The sequence below is a fragment of the Lingula anatina genome, chromosome 9, assembly GCF_051362555.1.
Source record: "Lingula anatina isolate TDL-2025a chromosome 9, LinAna3.0, whole genome shotgun sequence".
Lineage (NCBI taxonomy): Eukaryota > Metazoa > Brachiopoda > Lingulata > Lingulida > Lingulidae > Lingula > Lingula anatina.
The window spans coordinates 7632149-7649074 of record NC_141775.1 but is presented as its reverse complement, the minus strand read 5'-3'; the positions used below and the strand labels follow the sequence as shown (position 1 = coordinate 7649074).

General features: G+C 34.6%; 2 protein-coding genes and 1 long non-coding RNA gene across 6 annotated transcripts; 1 reads left to right on the top strand and 2 right to left on the bottom strand.

The window, feature by feature from the left end:
• Window positions 1-1337: 1337 nt before the first annotated feature.
• LOC106161232 (uncharacterized) lies at window positions 1338-4856 on the bottom strand. The gene is made up of 3 exons (XM_013538128.2): window positions 4714-4856; window positions 3152-3228; window positions 1338-2306 (listed from the first exon to the last, which is right to left on the bottom strand). Exons 2-3 carry the CDS (start codon window positions 3213-3215, stop codon window positions 1708-1710), a joined length of 663 nt encoding a protein of 220 aa, XP_013393582.2. The 5' UTR covers window positions 3216-3228; window positions 4714-4856; the 3' UTR covers window positions 1338-1707.
• A 110-nt stretch (window positions 4857-4966) lies between these two features.
• LOC106161233 (type-1 angiotensin II receptor-associated protein-like) lies at window positions 4967-16731 on the top strand. Of its 4 annotated transcripts, none has more exons than XM_013538130.2 (7): window positions 4967-5132; window positions 7581-7615; window positions 8754-8868; window positions 11307-11406; window positions 13668-13704; window positions 14220-14353; window positions 14743-16731. In XM_013538130.2, exons 1-7 carry the CDS (start codon window positions 5106-5108, stop codon window positions 14850-14852), a joined length of 558 nt encoding a protein of 185 aa, XP_013393584.2. In that variant the 5' UTR covers window positions 4967-5105; the 3' UTR covers window positions 14853-16731. The 4 variants fall into 4 exon arrangements, with proteins under 4 accessions (XP_013393584.2, XP_013393585.2, XP_013393586.2 ...); XM_013538131.2 differs by lacking the exons at window positions 8754-8868; window positions 11307-11406 and adding exons at window positions 9955-10066; window positions 12796-12895 and having other exon boundaries at window positions 4968-5132; XM_013538132.2 differs by lacking the exon at window positions 8754-8868 and adding an exon at window positions 9955-10066 and having other exon boundaries at window positions 4968-5132.
• LOC147759853 (uncharacterized) lies at window positions 9051-9818 on the bottom strand. Its single transcript, XR_015331024.1, has 2 exons — window positions 9547-9818; window positions 9051-9484 (listed from the first exon to the last, which is right to left on the bottom strand). It is a non-coding gene; the product is annotated as an uncharacterized LOC147759853 (long non-coding RNA).
• Window positions 16732-16926: the final 195 nt, after the last annotated feature.

The following is a 16926-nucleotide window of genomic DNA, read 5'->3' as shown; positions in this document are numbered from 1 at the left end:
TAAGGCTTTTTATGGTTATATCCCAAAATATTCTTATTTGAAACACTTTGGGAAATATTTCATTAGTTTTTGAAAGACCGTGTGTCTAGTAATCCATGTAAAAAACAAATCTCTTACATAGACACCTTATAATATCAATAAAGAAATAAAAAGATGAGCTACATTAAAAATGAAACTAAAAGCATACAAAAAAGTAAAAACAATCCAATCACGCAGATTTTCTCTTTTTTTAACCAAACAATGCTATTCTCAGTAAATTCAAGTAAACTAAAAAATGGTATCAGGACAAATCCCCCCCGGACGATTCCCCCCCCCCCCGAAGAATAAATATTTATAAAGTAAATAGTACAAAGTTCAAATCTTTTCATCCATTTTCTTAATATTTTTTAGTGTGATGATGCAACTTGAGGATAGATAATATTAATTTTATTAAACAAATTATTTTTATGGTGTACAAGTACATAAAAATTTCAAGATAGAAGTACAGAACATTATATTAAAAATATGATCAAAGTATATCTCCAGGTAAAGGAGGACTAAACAGATGATCTCACTAATCCAGGTAGCCCTTTGATGAATTACCTGTTACTTTTAATTGCTTTATTACTCCCCCCTTGATTAAGTCTTTAATCAAGGTGCATCTCTAGGGACAGGTGGGGTAAACAGATTTTCTCGTTTTTCCAGGTATCCCTTCGTCTATTTATCACATTTAATTGCTTGACCACTACCACCACTCGCCACACTAAAAATATTCATAAAATATCTTTTTACCTGTTCATCTGTTTACTCTACCTTTACCTGAAGGATAGGTGGTTATACTTCGATTAGATATTTAATAAATTTTCCTGTACTTGTACTCCATGAAAAGGGAATTTGTTATAAAATAATTTGTTTCATGATGAAGTTGTACTATCACACTAAAAATATTAATAAAATGGATGAAATGTTTTAAACTTTACACTTTCTACTTTATATTTGTATATAAATATATATTTCTTGGGGGGGGGGGATTGTCCAGGGGAATAGCCCGGGGGGGGGGGGGGGGATTGTCCAGGGGGGAATTGTCCTAGAATCCTAAAAAATTTGGTTTGGCATTTAAAGGGACACTGGTCGTATATATATTTTTTTTTTTTCGATTGTCTGGAAAGTGCTTTGAATATAGACACTGAGCCAAAGAACATTAGGTGAAAAATGACTGGACAGACATTATAACACAATCATTAGTCACAACTTGAGGGTAAATAGTGTTACAACCTATCACCGGAACTCAAAAATGATGCAAAGCACGAGCTGCTTAACAGCCTCTGTCTCAGTTCTGAATAACAATATCATGAATATATTCTTCAGTGTTTTATTTCATAAAAAGAAATTTTAGTTGAGAAATCATTAGACATTTGCCCTGCTAGGGTTATAAAGACAGAGAAACAACATGTTCACCATTTTCCTATTGTGAGTGTCTTCAAAATTAATTCAAAATGTATGATACAAACGAAAGCCCTACAATTTAATATTTTTCACTGAGATATACAAGTACAATTTAATCAACACAGTGCAATAATTTGAGAAAAATGCTTTTTCTTTCAGATAAGTGACACAAAGGTCAATCAATTTTAAAGAACCAAACTTTGACAATTATGATGATAAGCCTTTTATGGGGGGTTGGTCGTTTGTTTAGTGCCTTTCCAATCTGCGTTACGCCCAGTGTCATCATTGTAATCTAACTTGATGAATCCTTTTATAAAGATCCTTATAAGCAGACGGCATCTTTACCCTAAGTCTCTTGAAGTCTTTAGTTTTCATTTGCAATTCTCCCCACGGGTCAAACCTTTCTGCCGACTCCAAAATGGCTGCAAACTCTTCCTTCATTTTTGCTGCCTGCTTTTCTCGCTTCCTGATCCGTAAAGCACGAACTATACTTCCATTCTTTTTCCTTTTCTTTTTAAAATGGAGACCTCTTATCCTGCGTTTGCGTATTTTCTGAATTCTTTTGGCTTCCTTTCTTACAGTTGCCTCATCAGGCATGGGATCACCTTTAAAGTCGTTTTCATTTAAAGGTGGAGCCTCTTTCTCCAAGACAGACCCCATATGAGCTAAAGTAGGGAACTCATACCAACTGGGTTGATGGTGATCTAATATACCTATTTTGTAAAACTTGTTGCTGTCCAGTGATGGCAGTTTAAATGCCGTGCTCTGTCCTAAAGTTACAGCTGTTGGCTTACTATTGCCCTTGGCACCAAATCCTAGCTGTTGAAATGATGCTGAATAGTTCCCATTTGCAATGGTAGGTGGTTGTATTTGGACCAATGCTGAATTAGAAGAGAAAAAAAAAAATAATATTTATTTCTTAAAATCGCACTACACTACCGTCTCAGTGCTGTTTACAGATAAAATTATCTAGAAAAGCTAGAAACATTTTAAGCAATTAAAATCTTTGTACAGAAGTTTTAAAACATTCCTGCAAAAGGGTGGTAATATGGTTTCTGTATTTGTTTTGTGAATGTCAGCATAGATGGAGTAAAGTTAATCAAGCACTAGGTGAGAGATCAAGCACTGCAAAGATTATTGTAACAGTCATAACATTTACAAGTATATTACATTGATGTTACTTAGAAAATATTATAGATTTAATGTTGACAGTCCATTGCTACAACAACAACAAAAAAATTGTATGCAGATATATATTTACAGGGATCATCCATTTGTATTAACATTTCCAAGGGTCTACAATGTGAACCATTGGTTTGGGAGGGGGGGGGGAAGTTAAATGCCCTCTGTATGCTTTTAAAAAACAATAAAAAATGAGCTAAATTGCTGTCCAAGGTCTTCATCTTAAGCTCATACTGTCTGAAGGGGGGGGTCTGGAAAGAGTCTACTCTTTATAGACTTGAGAAAAGGTTGATAAAAGTGGATGATGCCCACCAGTGTGTGTAAGACTGGGTTCCCACAGATTTAGATCGATCCATCCCTGGGGGCCACGCTAAATTGCTGTCAGCTTCCGGGAGCTGAGTGTGCACAACACTTTATTACCCCCTTACAGCTTTTAGTAGGCGGGACAGACATTTAAGCGGGTTAAGCTGACAGCAATCTAGTGAGACTTCCCAGGAGGATAGATTGATCTAAATGTCTGTGGGAATGGTCTCTAATACCTCACCTTGTATGTTACTTGTTCTACAGGTCACCCTGAGGCTTTGCACACACATTCTACTGGCTGCCATCCTGTTGGTTATCCTGGCATTTAAAAAATGGAGAGAAATACATTTGAAATTCTGTGACAGTGTATCTAATTCAGTACGAAAGAAAATGTGTAATTTTTTAGTATGACCTCCTTCCCTCACCCAACCTAGCATAAATAATTTTTTCTTTCTTTTATTATTATAATTATTATTGTTTTGAAAAACCTGGTGTCTCTGCTTTTTAAAGTTAACAGATTAATTTTTAGATGTTTTTACAATAAACTTTCAAGATTTTCAACTAATTAGATTACAAAAAAAAAAAAAAAAAAAAAAAAGGTCCCTTACAATAGCCTCAGCTCACAATGTACTGTAGTATGAACTTTCATGGGTTCACATTACTATTTAAGGTCTCTGATATGAAACATTTGTGTTAAAACATGAAAGATAGGTGTCTATAACTGTGAAATGACAGCCAGCTAACATGTCCACTGTGATGCTGGGGCTCTCAACTTCTTTGGTTGTAAACCTCTCACCCCCTCAAGTCATACATTGCTGAAAACCAATCTTGTCATCAACAAAGCTTTGAACAAGGTAAGATTAATCTTCTCATATACCAGAGATACCACCACAGGGGCAGATCCAGAGATATTTTCTTACAGTCTTCTAAATTATCTTTGATGATCCATCCTCCATTTTTGACCGTCTTCGGACAGAAAAAATTAGATACCCATCAATGTTAACTTGAAAATCTGACCATCTTCCGGAAGACCCATAAGACTGCCTAAATCCGCCCTTGCACCATAAATCCATACAGCTGTTTAAGACAAACATGGATGGACTGCTGAGTGCATACGTCAGGAATTGTTTCCTTTCCTAAAGCAAACTTTTGAAAAATCACATGATTCAACCAACTTCCACTGCAGTTTATTTCCTGATGGGAGTATATGTTGCATCATTATTTGAACTTTTTTACGCATTTAGAAGTCCATCAATGGCTTTTTTCCATGGGTATATCGTGATTTCACAGCAGTGTACTGTACACGTGTATCTCACTGTTAGATGAGTAGACTAATGTAAGCATATCCTGAAATTCACAGCTCTGTCAACAGCAAGACTAGTTGGCTTTTCAGCTGTGTGCGTAAGTAACGTAAGTTTTGAGAGATTTGAGAGTCCCTGCATAAATTCAATAGCTGACCAACATTTTAGTTTGAGGCACCTTCCATGCGTTGGCACAAAGCGTGCGTACCAGACACCGTACGGCAAATAGAAATGCTGACGCATGAAACTTCGTGCTCCTTCTCAAATTCAATATATGATTATGAATGCGCTTAAAGTTTCTGCACCACTATTTTGAGACTCAATCAGTTCTGATCTAATTTTGACGAACACATTAAATTTAACAAATGTTTGTGACACCCCCACCACCAACAGGCACACCAACAGGTAAAATAAAACTCCGCAATTCCGATTTAAAGAGAGCATGGGATGCCTGTCACGAATAGCAAAATCACGATAAGGTAAATTGTTCAACCAACATTACCTCTTATGACAATACACCTTGCATAAGAGTCTATGGTTAAGCCTTTTGTGGTGAAAATGAATCAGTGCATCGACAACGTTCTGCTACATGGAAGCAGCCATCTTGTTACCACATTCAACCCTCTTTGTCGGTTTTATAAGAAAAAAACAAATTAAAGTGACTAATAAACTTACAAAAAGATAAAATAGCACATTTATGTCATATTGTACCCTTTGAATTTGTGAAATGAATTTATAATGGAGAAATAAATTCTAACGGATTGTGCAGAATAGGGTAACCTTGATCCGGAAGTGTTCTTCTGCTCGAGGTCAGTCAGTCACAAGGCAGTGACAAGTGCAGCTCGCTGAGGACGAATAAAAATAAACCAGGATAAATTCAACAGGAAAACGAAGATGAATACACCGCAATTGACATTAAAGGTGAGATGCAATATATAGCCTACACAGACATATTGATGTATGAATGCTAGTAAGTGTTTAGTTTAATACATTTGGGCGTATTGCCGTATTTTGCTTTGGCCATTTCAACCGGGTTAACCTTTTTAAAAGCGTCACAATCAGAACAAATCATATATGTCATAACGTTACAAAGTCTTGCAGATTTATTTCTGCATTATTTGACTTGGTCACTCTAGTGATTATATATATTCATGCATCATGTAGAAGCTGCATTTAAAGGTTGATTGTGCATGAAGACCCGAAATTGTTTTATTACTGAAAATGACATTGTCAGACTAGTAATTGTATGTGAAGGATGAATGTGACTGATGCTACCGCAGACTGGTATTTGATTGTGTCTTAGCCCCGGCTACTGTATACTACTGTAGAATTCTCAATTTACTCATTTTGTTTGTCCTTGTAATATAAAGTACAGTAGGGGCAGTCTTAAAGTAAAGTCATCAAGAGGTGCAGCTCAAGGCACGGTAACTCTCCCCTTTAATTTTGGAGATTTTAGTTGTTAGCATCATAGAAATCTTTATCATTATTTTTGCCCATCAAGGTGGTTGAAGAAGAGTGCATTAGACTGCCCACAATTCATGAAATGCTCTCTGCATTTGCAGTGGTTTTAACTGTAAGAATGACCTAAGCAAAATACAGATATCACATGGACTGCTTGCAGTGCTTAGGACATGCTTCTGTTTATTTGCCTGTCATTTGATGCAGTGTCTTTTGAGTCAGCAAGAAAATACAGTGCCATGATGAGTATTCTTTTGCTAGCTAGGCCCGTTTTTACTTTTTTTTTGTTTCAGTCTTATGTGAATAAAATCTATCATGCATATGTAGCGATGCATCTTTTGTGATATACAGTCACATAATACCTGAAATAACATCACAAGAGAAAAAATATAAACATCAGAAGGTTGAAGAACAAGTTCACAAAACACATCTAGATAACGCACTTTTTTCAATTTAAATCAGAAATCAGATTTTTGTCTGTAACCTTGAGGGGGTGACAGGATATGATATATGGCCATATTAAACTAACACATGACCAGACAGTATATTATCCTTTCTCATGTTTTACTTTATGATTTATTATGAAGTTTTCAAGTTCAAACCTTTGGTTAAAAAAAATTAACGGCTGCTTTACCATTGATGTATTAAAAAGTGATGGTTATTATGTTTTGTTAATTTCATCATTCTTTTCAAAAGGTAAGTTTCTTTTTGAAGATTTGCCATAATCACCATGTTGATTTTGTTTAAGAAATTAATAAATTAAATTAAAACTGCATCTAATCTATAAAGAACAATATCTGCAAAGATAAAGCATTAGGGGATTAAATGTTAAAAATAAACACTTCTCAAAATTTTGGCCAAATCTGATTAAAAAGAAAAAAAGCACACACAGTAAAGTGGCTAATCTGTCGTTAAATGACCTGAAGAGTGCCTAGTTACAGCTTATTATTCAAATACAAAGAAGGTTGAAGGTAAAACTAGGTACATACAGGGTATTCTATTTTACATGTTGTAATTATAATAGTTACCTTGGAGATAAATTAATTCTTCTGATAAGTGAATTTTTCTATTAGGCTTTTTTATGGTGTAGGAAGTAAAAAATGAAGTGTAAAAGGCAAGCAGAGCATCATAGATGGCATCCAGCATGCTAAAGTGTCATTTAGGTGGATGACTTGGCATGATTGGAACTGCCTTTTAAGTGGAATCATCAAGTTCTGGGTTGTAGCCTGACTGTGTGGGCTATTTTAATCCCATGACATAGAGTACTGAATCCTTGGCACTGCTTTACACTGTTATAATTTATTGTTCAGGATAATCGTAACATGGTTGGACCCAGACAGCATTTTTTAAAAACAAATTTATCCAATTTTTGTCTGTAACCTCGAGGGAAGTGTCAGGATATTATATACGACCATATTAAACTAACGTATGACCAGTCAGACTATAATCCTTTGACTTTTTGACATATTATAATTTATGATTTATTATAAAGTTATCAAGTTCAGACCCTTTACTTTGAAGATATTAATCAAACAGCTGCTTTACCAAGACATATTTGAAGAATTATAGTCATTGTGTTTTGGTAATTTTTTCTTTTTTTTCATCATCTTGACATTGAACTGGTCTTGATTAATATCATGTAAAAGGTATACTGTACACTTTTGAAAAACTTTCCAAAGTTACATTTTCTCAGTAAAGATAAATGTCAATCTAAATGACTGGTCAGTGATTAAAATTTATGAATTTAAAATTAAAAATAGAATAGAACATCAAGTTCAATAATTCATGAATTTGGAGAATTTTCATAATCTTTTCTCTATGGAAAATTTGTGTTAATATGTAGATAAATATCAGAATGATGTTGAAGGGATAAGAAGATTTCTTTACTCATACAATTTTCTTTTATTTCAGGTTGTTGTGATTGTCCATTTTATCCTTACAACATGGTAAGTGGGACCTTTAATTGTATGTCATGATATATTAATAAGTTTTATATAATTGTTCTGTTCATTTTTTTCTGATTTTACAAAAGTTGACAAATCCAGCATGGTTTTAGTCAAAATCCACAAATTTATCAAACCAACCAGAGGTCTGAATATCATTTATAAAAATTAATTTAGAAAATGTTTTATATTATTGTGATAAACATCTATTCAATAACATATTTCTTATTATAATGATATATACTATTACATTAGTTTCTTTACATATTCCCATTTCATTAATTTAGACATGTTTAATTTCATCTGAGACATCATATTTGTAGCTTATTTCTTCAATGGGACCAAAGAGTTGGGGACATGATCTCAATTTCAGGCAAATTTGGGAGAAAAATTTCTTTCTCAGTCCAAATCAAGTCATTCTAAGAACTAACTAATGCTTTTGCCATGTCAGTGAATAATTCTGTATTTATATGTGACTTGAAATGATAAACGAGATACTTGCTGACCTATCTGTTAATTCAGAGTCATCGTGACAGCCACCGGACCATCTCTCAGATTTTTACCTCCGCCAAGGAGGTCAGGGGCAGATTGAGACCATCTTCTGGGTCTTCTGGAAGACGGTCAGATTTTAAAGTTTACATTGACGGGTATCAATTTTTTTTTCTGTTGGACACCATCAGAAATGGAGGATGTATCAACAAAGAAAATTTGGAATACTGTCAGAAAATATCTCTGGATCTGCTCCTGAAGGAGGTTATGTTTTCACCCCTGTTTGTTTGTTTGTTTGTTTGTCTGTCTGTCATCAATATAACTCAAAAAGTTATGGACAGATTTTGATGAAATTTTTAGGAACTGTCAGAAGTGGGCCAAGGAAGAGATGATTAGTTATGGTGGTGATCCGGATCAATAATCAATCAATATTTTTCAATCAATAATAATCAAAAATTGCTGCCTTGGCGGAGGTCTCGGAGTGCTTTTCTAGTTATAATATATATATGAAAGATGGCAATGGAAATTGTTGGTAATCTTGACATAATTTCTATTTCAGATAATTGATCGTGTTTCAACACATTATTTTCATTCATTCATTGACCTACATTCTGTACATTATTTCTGTTTACAAACCATGATCTATTTTCAGGGCCACAATGGCCGAAGACTACCTCCCCGATTCCTATTACTATATGAATATGGTAATGGGAGTTGTTGGGAGCATGGCAATAATATTTTATAAGTCTGTAGAAGCCATACATTTGGTGAGTTCAGATTGCAGTAGACTGGGGTGGCAGGCTTGCATGCAGAAAACAAAATATATATTTACTAAATGCATGGAACAGTTGATTGGAATAATGTTAGATAATCTTGTGGTGGCCTAGCATTGGATCATTCTCTCTGCCTGGGACCATTCTGTCTGTCAGTGACCCAGCAAGAGAGCATTCTGCCTGCCAGTGATCTAGCATGGGACCATGCGGTCTGCCAGTGACCAGCATGGGACCATTCTGCCTGCCAGTCATCTAGCATGGGACCATGCTGCCTGCCAGTGACCATAGGACCATTCTGCCTGTCAGTGACCCAGCATGGGACCATTCTGGCTGCCAGTGACCATAGGACCATTCTGCCTGCCAGTGACCCAGCATGAGGCCATTCTGCCTGCCAGTAACCTAGCATGGGACCTTTCTGTCAGCCAGTGACCCAGCATGGGACCATTCTGGCTGCCAGTGACCATAGGACCATTCTGCCTGCCAGTGACCCAGCATGAGGCCATTCTGCCTGCCAGTAACCTAGCATGGGACCTTTCTGTCTGCCAGTGAGCTAGCAAGGGACCATTTTAGCTGCCAGACCCAGCATGAGGCCATACTGCCTGCCAGTAACCTAGCATGGGACCTTTCTGTCTGCCATTGACCCAGCATGGGACCATTCTGCTTGCCAGTAACCCAGCATGGGATCTTTCTGTCTGCCATTGACCCAGCATGGGACCATTCTGCTTGCCAGTAACCCAGCAGGAGAACATGTTAGGTGTTAGATGGGTCATACAATGAACTTGATGCTTTTGTAGGAACGCATAATGGGTTACTTAGTGCTCACTTGTATATTAAACATACCTTATATTTTGCAAATTGCTACATATTATATCCATGCAGTGTTTTTCAGGGTGCATTCAATATTTTAACCATGTTCCAGTCTCCATTTTACCCAGTATATATTATAACAGCTTGGGGACTAACAAAAGAAGAATTGTGCTGTCCATCTCAGGGTGCAGCAGTTTGGAGCATATTAGTATATGTGTATGTGTGTGCTTAGGGCTGGTATTAATGCTTTTTGGGTATATGCTGTGCTTTCAGGGCGCTACTAGTGGACTTCCAGTCTCCATCATATCAGTATATGAATTTGGGGCTAACATTTGTTGGGGTTCTGGCTATTATAAATACAGAGTCCATAGAGGCAGTATTATTGGTAAGGTTGAACTGTAATATGTATTTATGTTACTGTATTGGTTGTGCATGTCCAGGGCCTGTTTCAAAAAATAAATAAACAAACAAATAAATATAAGTCTTTTTTAAGTACTAGTAGTTTGCTGTCCAGGTTTACTAGTCTAAGCTAGCTAAGCCCAAAAACTTACTGGTAAAAGATCTTTTTTGAAACAGGTCACTAGGCTGTTAAAGTAATTATAGCTATAATGACAGCATGGTTATACTGCCTAGTGGCATGACAGTGAGGTGCTTCGAGGGTCCCAGTTATATATATATATATATATATATATATATATATACATATATATATATATATATATATATATATATATATATATATATATATATATATATATTGAATACCATATGGTAATGACTCAATCTGTCATTGAGGAAAATTTGGGAATCATAAAAAATCAATGTCTATATTGTTATTGCATTATAACTACAGTATTTACTTAAATCCAGTTTTGGTGAAGATACATTATGACTTGGTAGTGGCAGTTCCAATTATTCAGAACATTAAGGCTTGGAATTAAGGCGGAAGAACATTGTTTTATCAGGATTCATTAGAAAATGCACAGAAAGCATGTCAGCCACAGTTCTAACCATAGTCTAAAAATCAATACTTTGCAGATGACATTGATTTTTGTGCTTCCACTTGCAAATGCATGCAAATCTGTCTGTGCAAACTTCCGGGAAATAGATTCCTCATCCATTTGGAATGGATATTATTTGGTGCACGCTGTGCACATCATTTTATACCAAGCATTTCTGGGGTAGCGCTAACACTCACCAATTTAGTCAAATGCTAAAACTGACTTAAATTGGCTAAAGAAAAAGGGCTTGATTTGAGCTGTTTTAGCCAAATTATAACCATTTTGATAACAAATTGACAAAAATGTGGTGATCTGGCTAAGTGAAAAAAAGTGCTAGCGCTACCCCAGCATTTGTAATTTAAATTTATGTGTTTTACAAAGTTATAGATAGGGGGTTGTGATATAATATATATTTCAGTCTTCAACTGGATTGAAAAAGAATGGGTCCTTAGAATAAAGGTTTGTGCCTTTACACGCTTGTAAAATCAATGCTTGGTAAAGGCAGTTTCAGCTTTTGGGACCTACAGTGCTGAATGAAAAAAATAACCATAAAACTGTAACATCGAATCTCAGTTAAGAATCATGAATGTGAGTTTTATGATTTTTGCCACTTTTGTTTTACAGTACTTTGTCATGAACACGTTGAGTATTCTTATGGATATCATATTCTTAGGAATATTTCAACCAGCCGCTGATAGCTTGTATGAAACACCTTTGTATAAGGGTAAGATAAGGGTACCATCGAAGATAAATGGACAGGCATGTTTCCATCAGACTGTAATAACACTGTCTCAGCTGCAGGGATGATTATTTCTAACCATAGGAGGCCCGACCAACATTTTCTGTGGAATCATGGAATTTGGCCGTTTTGTATTTCAATTCTGATGGTTCTAACAGGTTAGACATTTGGTCCCACTGTTAATGTTTAGTTGTTTTTTTTTTTTATTCCTGAAACCTATGCTCATGTCACCCCCCCCCCCCCCCCCCCCCCCCACACACACACACACACACACACACCTTTTTTTCCCCAGTCACAATTTGATTGATGTAAGTATGAGTTTAGATCCAGACTTTCTATGGTTGGAAATCTTGTCAGAATAGCTGAAATAGTTTGGTCAATGTATCTCAAATGGAAACAGGCCTTAAAATTATGCATGCTTTTTAGGTAATATGAATTTCAGTGTGGAAGTTAAGAATTATATTGGCCATATAGCTAAGCTCCATATACAGATCATATAGCTAAGCTCCAAGCTCACCATCATTTGGCACTTTGAGTGTGTGTAATTTTGGCGGAAAATTTTAATAAATGAAAAATTTTTGAATTAATTGAATATTGTTGAGGATGATAAAAAATGTTCTTGTTTCCCGTGTCCAAAAGTGAAATTCAATAATTTATGGAAAAGTTGTTTTCACTTGGTAAATAATTTATTATTAATGATGATGTGAGCCTTGGTCTTCTCTGGGGCTTGCTGCACAAAAGAACCGACAAAAATTTTGGTCTAAAAATTATCATAAATTGAAATTCTTTGTGAAAGCAGTCCCAGATCAAACAAGCTTGAAATGCATGCTGTGATCTGACTATGACCCCATTCCCATAAAGGCACCATCTGTCTACAGGGATCAACCCAACTCTGCAGGGACTCCTGCTTAGTGCAATCAGCTTAATTGAATGACATGTCTCCTTTTGTTTCCAACGTGAACTGGTTGCACTCAGCAAGAATCTATGCAGAGTTGGGTCGATCCATGAAGATCTATGGTGTTTATGGGAATGTACTCTATGTTATTTCTACTATAATATATATATCCCTGTATATATATCTACTGTAATATATATCCCTGTCTCACTGGCTGATCCAGGCTTGGGCTATAGGGGAAAGGAGGCACACCAATTATATATTTATTTGTTTATTTATTTATTTATGTGTTTATTTTTCCCCTGCTTATAGTTTGGCAAAATAACGATAAAACCGTACACAGGGGCAATTTCAGTGTACAAATATATCAGGGCAGTTTTTGATCACCCCGCCCCACCCCATTTCCTCTTTCTTGACAACCTGGATGAGCCAGTGTTTATGATGTACTAATCTGATGATACTGTCTTGCCTTTCTTTAGCTGATGGTGCTAATGATGTTCAGCATACTGCAGGATATAGTGTGTCTGGGATTGTTTGAACCAGCAGCCAGGGCAGTGTATGAAAATGCTTCATATAATAGTAAGGGAGTTTAATAATAATAATAATAATAATAATAATAATAATAATAATAATAATAATTTTTTCAATTATTAATGCAGTTGTTTATATATTTGTTACTAGATGTTAACAGAAACATTTATTATATCAATAAAAAGGGATGTTGAAATACTCCCTTATATAAATGAAACTAAAACAATAGATCTGCTGCAAAAGTCCTGTACTAGTATATGTAACAGTGTACCTTTCCTGTGTTTAACACCTAGCTAACACAGTTTATTATGATAACAGTATGATCACAACTAACACAATTAAGATGGCCATTCATGATAATCCCAACTAACATGTGATAATGTGCCAACAACTGGCAACGTTAAGCAACATTTAAGGCCACATGTATTTTTTGGATAACAACATCAATAACCTTTTTTTATCCAGATATTTCTTTTTGGTTTAGTTCTTAACTATCATATGATCATAGAAAAGTGGAGAGTTAATTTCTGATGCCTTAAAAATGAATAAGTTAAGAATTTCAAGTCATTTGTTGTCTTTTTTTTTATTTTTATTTTTTTGCATATTTTGATAATTTCAATGCATGAAAAAGAGGACTAGTTTCAACAATCTGGTTGATGTTTACAACATTTTGCTATAACATGCAATGCGGCTGTATATATACTAAAATAATATCTAGATAGAGAATTAAAATAAAGATGAGACAAGAATCTTTGAGTAAGTGAAATGATGATCATGAAATGAATAATTTTGATATAAACATTTCAGTTAATAATTTCAGATTGGACAATGAAGAACACATACAGGTTTTCCCTGGGGTATCCTTTAAAAGTCGGAGAATAAAATAATTTAAGGAACTGATGTTGTTGAATTAAATTATCTGTTGCAGCTCCATCATGATATCTTGTGTAACATGGGTTAACACTGACTTTGATATTTGAACTTTTGTTTGATAATATTTGAGTTGAAAAAATATGCATACACTATTGTAGTGGTCTTAAGGTTTTCTACATATGACTTTTCATGGATACGACTCATGTAGTTACGAACACTGTATTAAATTATCAAATGGATTTTTATTTTAATTTTAGAGAGGAAAGTATTCCAGGAAGGTTTATTTATTTAATTTTTTTTCTTGGGGGGGGGGGGGGGGGGGGAGTGCTCCTCTTTTGAGCTTGAGCTGCTTGGATCTTGAATTTACAGGATATATTTTATGTCAAAGTCCACATTCATCTCTGAAATGAAAAGAAAAGTGATGCTATATTTTACATTATTATCATTATTATTTTTTTGATAAAATAAGAAAAAAAAATTCACCTTAACATCCCCACAGTATGACCATTCTGAACCTGTTGATTAAGCCTTTCACCTGCTTCATGCTGTACAGGGTGTACCAGGAGAGGGGGGGCAGCATGGGGGACCTGAACATCCCCGGCCTGGATGCTGCCAACTTCCCAGGATTTGGAGGTAAGGAGGGAGAGAGAGAGAGAGAGAGAGAGAGAGAGAGAGAGAGAGAGAGAGAGAGAGAGTTTGTGCGTGTGAGGATGTTTGTGTCACAGAGAAAGACAGAGACATTGTGTTTCTATTTTTGTTGTGTACATGTAGATTTATGTTTTTAACCGTTAAGTTTTTTTTATTTTAACCTTGGGTATTGGAATTAAACTAACAAACTTATTGGTAGGAAATTGATATTTAAAAATGTGTTGAATATGCCTTTAAATATTTAGCTGACCTGGCTACCCAGTTCATTTTTGTTAGATTATATCAATATAAACTACTTATACAATTAATAATATATAAAACTCAATAACACATCTCTTATTCTATTAAATAAAAAAGCACACGTTTGATTTTAGGCCAAAAGGGACCATATGAAAACATTGACCAACCAGTGCCAAGTAATAATGTGGAAACGGCTTCTCCTCATCACTCGATAGAAAAACCGCAAGACCCACCAGGCTATTAAGTAGCTGCGAGTACCAACATTGACTGAACGCATTTCGTTTAATAGTTTGTAGTAAGATTAAACATAAGGGAAGATGGTAACCAAAGTGTAATGTTCTTTAAAGTTTGTAATATACAGCTTTGTCAAAGAAGGTTTCAAATTTTTGAGCACCAAGGTAGTCTGAGACTGTTGAAGAGGTTGAGAACTTTGACGAGGTTACAAAAATAAAAACTTTAAGAAAGAAACTGAAAGAGACAACAACATGGTTAGGATTAAGGAGGCAGTAAACACGTTTTGATCGTTTCTGGACAAAGGGGAGGAGGATGGTAACTATATATCTCTGTGAGCTGTTTTTATAACACTGAATATTTACTGAAAATTAGTTATCTAAAGAAGATATTTGGAATTAGCATTCTGCTTTGTTTTTTGAAAGACAAATGGTCCTTATATATGACTGCAGTCTTAATATATTCATCTGTTTGTCTCTTTGATATGTAAAGACTATTATTTTATTATTACAATATTTTATGTAAAAAAAAAATATATATATATGTACATGTACTATACATTTCTAAACTCATATACTGTATGGGACTGAACTGGTTTAATAATCAATTCTTGAGCTAACAGGTATTAAGTAGTTGACAAAGCATTTTACGTAATTTCCATTCTTCCAGAAAATGGGCATTGCTTTAAAAAAATATCCTTTTGTATTATTTCATTTTCAAATCAACTTTCAGGCAGGTGAAATTTCTTTAATTTTTTAATTAACAAGAAAACTGTTGGCCAAGATTTATTAAAATTATCGTTATTCTGGATAGATAGCCAAATTACTTGATATTGAATTTCATGATATTTGCTCAGACTCTCTTATGATATCAGATACCTGCTATTATTCATGTTCTGTAAACGCTGCTTAATTTTACTTACTAATACTAGGTACAAAATATGACTTAATATGTGACTAACAAAAATTTTGTGTAGGTTTTCATGGTTTTCAGGGGTCAGAAGCTACATTCAAGCTTGCACAGCTGCTATTTTGCCACCGAATTCTCCTAAAATGTTCATCAGACATCTTTATACAGGGATGAGATTTTTCTGACCATTAGCAGATTTCCGCCTTTTTTGAAGTCAAAATACCATTGGCCTAGGTGACCCCTGGACCCCATGTCATTTTTATTATAATGATCATTATTTTTGTTTATTTTATTTATTTATTTATTTATTTATTTATTATTATTATTATTATTATTATTATTATTATTATTATTATTATTATTATTTTGAAAATGGTCCCATTGTAAACAAGTATTTTCTAGCAGCATTCCATTATAATAAATTGTGCAATCATTTGTCACATCTAACACAATTGTGGAGCAGACGACAGCTACTCTGTAAATTTGAACAACGTTAAGTATCTATTTTTCTAAAACAAAACATGCCTTTTTGGTAATAACAAATGAAGATTTTTGGTGAAAGGTGTTTAGAGTGATTGATGAACAAATTACAGACCAAGTTATTGTAAGCTTCACTTGCTTAAATTTTGCAAGGCCTAGTCAAATTCAAATTAGAATTTTTCTTTTGTTGTAAAAAATCGTTCACTTTCCCACTGATTCAATTAAAAAATGTTGATATTATCATACAAGAGATAACTTTTTCATGCATGATTTGCTCATAATGTTTTTATAATATATACTTACAAATTGGTCATTTTGCAAAAGGCAATGTAGAATTATATTCTCTACATTTCAGCAAAGGTTTCAGTGTTCTTGGTAAAGGGTGTATTATATGTTATTATTTATTGATAACAAGCTTTGTATTGTAAACATGTCAGACATTGTTATTATCTTGAATATAGAGGGCAGTATTCAACAAGAATAAAACCATACAAATGACTGATTATAGGATTCATGTCAGTTTGGTATGTTGTGCATTATACATTGTGGTGTTTTTTAAACACTAGATAATAAAGGGGGAGTTCTTCATCACTTATGTTAGTAGAGAGAACTTCTTGCTGTATATCCCTGAATTATTCTGCAATGTGCAAATAGTTCAACCTGAACTCCAAGACTCAGATGCCAGCTTCTTCATTATG

Excerpts from the sequence above, each read along its gene's own strand:
- LOC106161232 (XM_013538128.2), bottom strand. The coding sequence starts at position 3,215 with ATGGCAGCCAGTAGAATGTGTGTGCAAAGCCTCAGGGTGACCTGTAGA. Across the intron at positions 2,307-3,151 it reads TAGAACAAGTAACATACAAG|CATTGGTCCAAATACAACCA; the intron begins GTGAGGTATTAG and ends CTTCTAATTCAG.
- LOC106161233 (XM_013538130.2), top strand. The coding sequence starts at position 5,106 with ATGAATACACCGCAATTGACATTAAAG. Across the intron at positions 8,869-11,306 it reads CTGTAGAAGCCATACATTTG|TACTTTGTCATGAACACGTT; the intron begins GTGAGTTCAGAT and ends TTTGTTTTACAG. Across the intron at positions 14,354-14,742 it reads CAACTTCCCAGGATTTGGAG|GCCAAAAGGGACCATATGAA; the intron begins GTAAGGAGGGAG and ends GTTTGATTTTAG.